General features: G+C 45.9%; 1 protein-coding gene across 6 annotated transcripts in view; it reads right to left on the bottom strand.

Annotated features, from left to right (window-relative positions):
* Positions 1-6,000, bottom strand: part of Hr3 (nuclear hormone receptor 3 ROR-beta) — a 125,966-nt gene that overhangs the window by 101,983 nt on the left and 17,983 nt on the right. For 5 of the 6 annotated variants that reach the window (XM_011496517.1, XM_011496525.1, XM_011496590.1 and 2 more), the window contains exon 1: positions 1,243-1,501. The exons of the other annotated variant lie outside the window; for it this stretch is intronic. In XM_011496517.1, coding sequence (XP_011494819.1) covers positions 1,243-1,465 — 223 coding nt within the window. In that variant the 5' untranslated portion in view covers positions 1,466-1,501. Of the gene's footprint in view, positions 1-1,242; positions 1,502-6,000 lie in introns of those variants that run through there. 6 annotated transcript variants of the gene reach the window in all.

Below are 6,000 nucleotides of genomic sequence, written 5' to 3'. Positions count from 1 at the left end.
TCCCCGAGGCGGCCCCCCCCCCCCCCCCCCAATCCCCACCTCCCCTCCTCCGCCTTGCCACGGCTTCCGCGAGAGGATGGCTCCGAGACTAGTAGTTTCGCGGCCGGCGAACCTCCTCCTTCCCTCCCCCTCGCCCCGCCATATTCCCTCGCCGTCTGACACACCCCCTACCCGCACCCCTTCCCCTCGTCACTCAACCCCCGTCCCACTTCCTCAAACACGTACACGCGTACGCACACGCGCACCATCAAACCCGTCCTCCCCGCACCTCCGCGCCAAAACCCCGATATTCATTCCTTAGTTACTTAGAAAGCACCTACCGAGCAAATCCGAAGATGAAGACGCTCTTGGCTTCGCGTGCTCGATGAGTTAAGAGGGCTAACGGCTCTTGCGTTTTAACTGCTACGGGAGGGCGAGCCGCCGAGGGCCGGCTATTTAATTGACGTCTCGATCATTATTCCAAAACTCGGGCGCACGAGCTCGCCTCCTCACCCAATGGACAAATAAGTCAGCTCGATACGAACGTCGCGGTCCTCCCTTCCCATCCCCAAGACCTTTTGCCAATGGACCTATTGTCAACCGTTTAATAAGCGCCCCGTCCTGCCAACCGCGCAACCTTTGCATTCTGAGAGCCTACTTTCCCATTATTATTATTATTGTTTGTTGTCGTTGTCGTCGTCGTCGTCGTCGTCGTCGTTGTTATTATTATTATTATTATTATTGTTGTTGTTGTTATTGTTGTTGTTGTTGTTGTTGTTGTTATTGTTGTTTTTATTGTTGTTGTTATTATTATTATTATTATTATTATTATTATTATTATTATCATTATTGTTATTAGTGCGCTAGTGATTCCCGGTGTGTTATTAAGGAAGCGGGCTGGTTTAAATGCTGGGCCTTAGGTCGCTGCTGTAAATGAATTGCGGGCCCGAGACGCATTGGCTCGGCGCGTCAGCGTCTCGATTCAACGACCAACGTTCAGTTATAATATTTCAGCGATCGTAATAGCGTCATTATACGAGTTTGAATAATAATGATAGGACATTGGAGCCGAAGCTTCTAATTCGACTGAGAAGTCTAGGTATGCGCTATGATTGTAAGGTTGGTGAGTTGGCGGTAGGAGGGAGGGGGGAGGTGGCGACGATGGCGATGGCGATGGCGGAGGCGGAGGCGGAGGCGGAGGCGGAGGCGGAGGCGGCGGCGACTGCACGTAACATTCAGAGCTGGAGAGAAAAATGGCTCTACCTGTTCCGGTAATCGGCGGTGAAGGCAGCTGAGAGCTGCTAATATCCGGAGGTTGTGCTTGCGCGGTTTGCTGCTGCTGTTGCTGCTGTTGTTGCTGCTGCTGTTGGGATGGTGGAGGTGGTGGCGGTGGCGGTGGTTGCGTTTGTGCAGGCGGCTGTGCCGGCTGCTGAGGACTGTTGGCAACGGCGCTGGCGGTACCTGGACTGCCTGCGCTTTCCGCCATTCCTTTACCTTTTTTATTTCACGTTGTGACTTTCGTTTCTTCTTACGTTTTTGTTTTTTTCTTCTCTCTTATATCTCCTCTCTTACGACCGATTGGCGCGCACTCAACACTACGGTGTCTCTCAAAACCCTGGCATTGTACACTGGGGGTGCACGTCGGTACTCACGTCGCTACTCGATATTTCCCTTAATTCGGCTGAATTATTTTTATAGCTTTTGCCTCAGCTTCATTGTTATTTCTGGATGAACTGTGGCCGCGCGTATATAAATGCATTATCACACGCATGCGCGCAGACGTACGTATACACACGGCTATTTATTCATTGTAATTTTTGGTTTATTTATTTATTTATAATGGGCATTCGACTGATGAATAAGGGGATTGTTGTGGTGTAAGAAGATACTTTATAAATCGGCTATTGATATCGTTAACGCTTGCTGATTGGCTGAAAATTGCCCGATCGAGGGCTTGTTTGTCTAAATTTTGGTTATTTTACGTAAACGTAAATCGAAAATTATTATGATCGTAGCCATTTACGTTAGAATATTGTATGCGATTATTGCGTGATTGAGAAGACATTTTTATGCGCAGCTTATGCCGCGAGAAGACCGACGATTCGAGGAATTTCGGCAAATCTGTAAGAAAAATAGCCAATATTTTATATTATTGAAATGATTTAACAATTAGCCAGATTTTCAACGATTAATCGATAGTTATCTCTGCCCTAGGCATAATCCGCTACTCATTCGACATTCTAAATTCCGACTTGATGAAAATTTTTCAACTAACACCAACACCAACTATCAAGCTTTTATAAACAGACCCAACGCACGCACGCACACTCACACTCACGCGCGCACACAGTGGCAAGCGCGAATATTTATGTATGTGCGCAGGCGTGGATGGTTTATCAATTGAATTTCAGCGTATTTTTGTAATGAAAGCTTGGCTTAAGCGTAACGGCGACATTGGAATTTTAATAAACGGTAAGTTGTATTTGAAATTCCAATAGCTTGTTTTACGATAGAATGAATAATCCATGTATCGAAATGAAAATAGAGGGGACAATTTCGCCTTGCAGTATTCCGACGATAAAGTGCAATTAAAGAAATGTGGAATGAACAATAACCGGAGACGATTGACCGATGCGTCGAGCATCACAAAACAAACTCACCAACGGGCCAATAATAGCGTCGATGCAATACCGTTGCGAGTTGAGCAAAAACTTCAAGCAACTTGACCGAGCGGGATACGGGGACGGGACGGGAGCAGGATAGACGCAATGCCCAGCCTTACATGGACAATGTGCCACCGTACTGATATCCGCACAAGGGTTGCTCTTACATAAATGCACTAGAGATATGAGTACTCGAGCGAGGGACAGACGAGGCTACAGAGTCAATAGGTTAGCGGGTTTTGTCTATTCTCGCACCGCGGACAGGAAAGAAAAGCGACAGCTATTGACAATTTGTCGCCAATCTAAATACGCTGTTGCAATTTGCATTTCCTTTTCCCTTTTCTCCCTTTTTCCTATTTTTCCTATTTTTCCGCTTTTCCTTTTCTACTCCTTTTATCTCTTTTCTTTTTTCTTTTTTCATTACGAACAATGGTATCGCTCCATTGTCGACTATTACTTGCTTTTTTCTAACGGATCCTCACTTCACCACTACAATAATTGATAGAAAAATTGTATTATATTGAGAAATTTTGTGAAAAGGAGGTTTTTTTTTTTTTTTTTTTTTTTTTACAGCAAAAGTAGTACGGTGATATATTTATTAATGCTAAGATGGTTTTTTCAATTCATTCGTAAGCAATCTTGAATAGGCTTGAATGACAATCAATTGTAAATGCAATTGAATTGAATTTGAATTACGCGCGTCATATAAGATTATAGAGAGTATAATGCTGATTTTCGTATGCGGGTAAGAAATTTAAATACTTGTCTTTTCTATTTAAAAAAAATTCTATACCATTCGCACTAATTTTGTGTGCGCGCGTGCGCGCGTACCTGTGAGGGATGTCACTTTTTTTATTTGTAAACTATTTTATATAATATAGTCAAATAGACAAAAATTACTTTTACATGATGATAGGTAATGATCGAGTGAATAATTTATAATATTCAATTGATATAATGATACGAAAACTTTGTAACCATAACATTACCAGCCATAACTATATCGAAGGATTCTATTCGACCGATTGTTAATAACATGGCAAAACATTGACGAGTTTAGTCTACGAGTATCGCTAGATATTCATAAAGGAAATAAGAAAAAAGAAAATAGTTGTCTGCGATATCTCGGGGAGTACGTAACAACGTTTCACGCACTTTGTACGAGAAATCGATATCGTTCCCTTTCCCCTACCAAACTTCGTTGGGGCACCGATTTATTTGACACAAGTACATGTCATCGCAAATGAAAAACATGCACATTCGAATAGTCACGTATTTTTTTTCACTGATAATCATTGAAATTATTAAATGTGAGAAGCCGAAAAAATTACATATATGCTGAAAGAGCATCCGATCGATCATTGGCCTTCTTATCGCTATCGCTGCTGTTAAGCATTAATTGCACAAACGAGAGAAAGGCCAAGGCGCATGTGATTGCCGAGTAGTTTAAAAATGTCACCGCGCACTCACCCGCACCCGCACGCATATTCGGGCGCGCGGCGAATCCACCCACCCACCCACCGACACGCGCGCGCGCACACACACACCCATATACACCCATATACACCCATATACACCCATATACACCCACATACACTCGTACACGCGCACACATACACACAGATACCCGCACGCACGCACGCACGCACGCACGCACGCACGCACGCACGCACAACCCACACCCATACCCATTCCAGCTCACGCACGCACGAAACAAGTAAATGGATAAATAAACACGCGTAAACAACGCGCACGCATGTACGCATGCATGAACGCACGCACGCACGCACGCTTGCTTGCCTGCCTACACCCATAGTGTATTATTATTACCTGCGCACATAGGCTTGATAGATCAATGACACAATTCTAAGCTATTGCACCCGCACTACCACCGCTTATCGGAAAATCTGGCCTTACCTCAACATAATAGCACATCGTGCAAACCCTCGATTTTTTAACGAGAAGAAAAGAAAGATGAGATGGCCTCACCTTCTCCAAACGAACAGAAGACTTTCCCATGCAGAGGATGACGACCGCCGCGTAAAATTCGACTCCCCCACTTGCACCTTCGCCCTAATCCCCACACTTATCCACACTTAGCTTTATTTCGACGGTCTCCCGACCTCGCGACTACAACACCGTCCTATACCGAGGAAAATGGTGGCACGATCTCCCGTCGCCCGAGAGAGTAAGCAAGCAACCCTTCGCGCGCACCTCTGGGCAAAAGCTCTCGCCTTCGCGTCCAAAAGGGAGCGAGCGAGAGAGTGAGAGAGTGAGAGAGTGAGAGAGAGAGAGAGAGAGAGAGATAGTGTGAGCGTGCGTATATGTGTGTGTGTGTGTGCGTGTGTGTGTGTGTGTGTGTAAGAGAGTAAGAGAGAGATAGAGAGAGAGAGAGAGAGAGAGAGAGTGTGTGTGTGTGTGTGTGTCTGAGAGAGAGTATGAGAATGAGTGAGCGAGAGGCACAGAGCGAGACAGAGTGAGAGACAGAGTGAGAAAGAGATATGGAACGTGAGAGCGAGTTAGGCAGACAGACAAGGGAAGAGATAGAGATGGATCGAGGGTTAGACGTAGGGCTCGAAGAAAAGCGCAGGATCATGCACTCGCGGCACGCGTGCCCGCGTGTACGTGCGTGCGCATGTAAACGCGTGTTGTTTGGTTTCGAGCGCTGCACTTACGGGGGGCGGTGGAAGCGTTATGTACTTTGTATCTCTGTACTCTATGCGCGCACGAGCTTCCTAAAGCAGCTGGAGTTCGCGCATATAGACGGCAGATGGCGTGAACGACCTGCCAGGGGATGCTTCTGCGCGAAGTGAAAATGCGCGCGAGCAGTGGAACGCAACCACCCCTGTCCGGTCGTGGGGTTACGTTTGTCAAAGACACCCCCGCGAATGCGCTTCACTGGCCGCGAGGTAGCGATTGTGGCGCTCCCCGACGACGGCGCGCGGAAGCGCAGCGAAAGATGCGTTGATGAACACTTCCCTCCTCCTTCCGACGAATGCTTAGCCTAGATTTTATCATGCCGCAATGCTCGTAAACATGTGCTTACGTGGAGGTGTTTTCTCTGCGATTTTTTTTTTTTATCCAATTTTTGTATTTAGTCCAAATACGCCGCGTGCGTGCGTGTCGCTTCTAACCCGAGCACCTAGTTTCCTCTGTAAATGCAATGCCAAACGCATAATGAAACGCCCATTAACTCGATTAAATTAAGTTAATTGATTTCTAGACCAATTCTCAAATAGCACACGAATAAATCAGAAGAGTGCCGAGCGTTAAAATTGCCGGGCGATGGTATTTTAAGATTAATATATTGGATTGGCAGCCAATTTGTAGAAAGTGTCTTGTTGCTGCCCGATGTACC

The sequence above is a fragment of the Ceratosolen solmsi genome, unplaced genomic scaffold (genome assembly GCF_000503995.2).
Source record: "Ceratosolen solmsi marchali unplaced genomic scaffold, CerSol_1.0 scaffold10, whole genome shotgun sequence".
NCBI classification, from domain to species: Eukaryota; Metazoa; Arthropoda; class Insecta; order Hymenoptera; family Agaonidae; genus Ceratosolen; species Ceratosolen solmsi.
The sequence above is the reverse complement of the archived record's forward strand: the minus strand, read 5'-3'. Positions and strand labels throughout refer to the sequence as shown.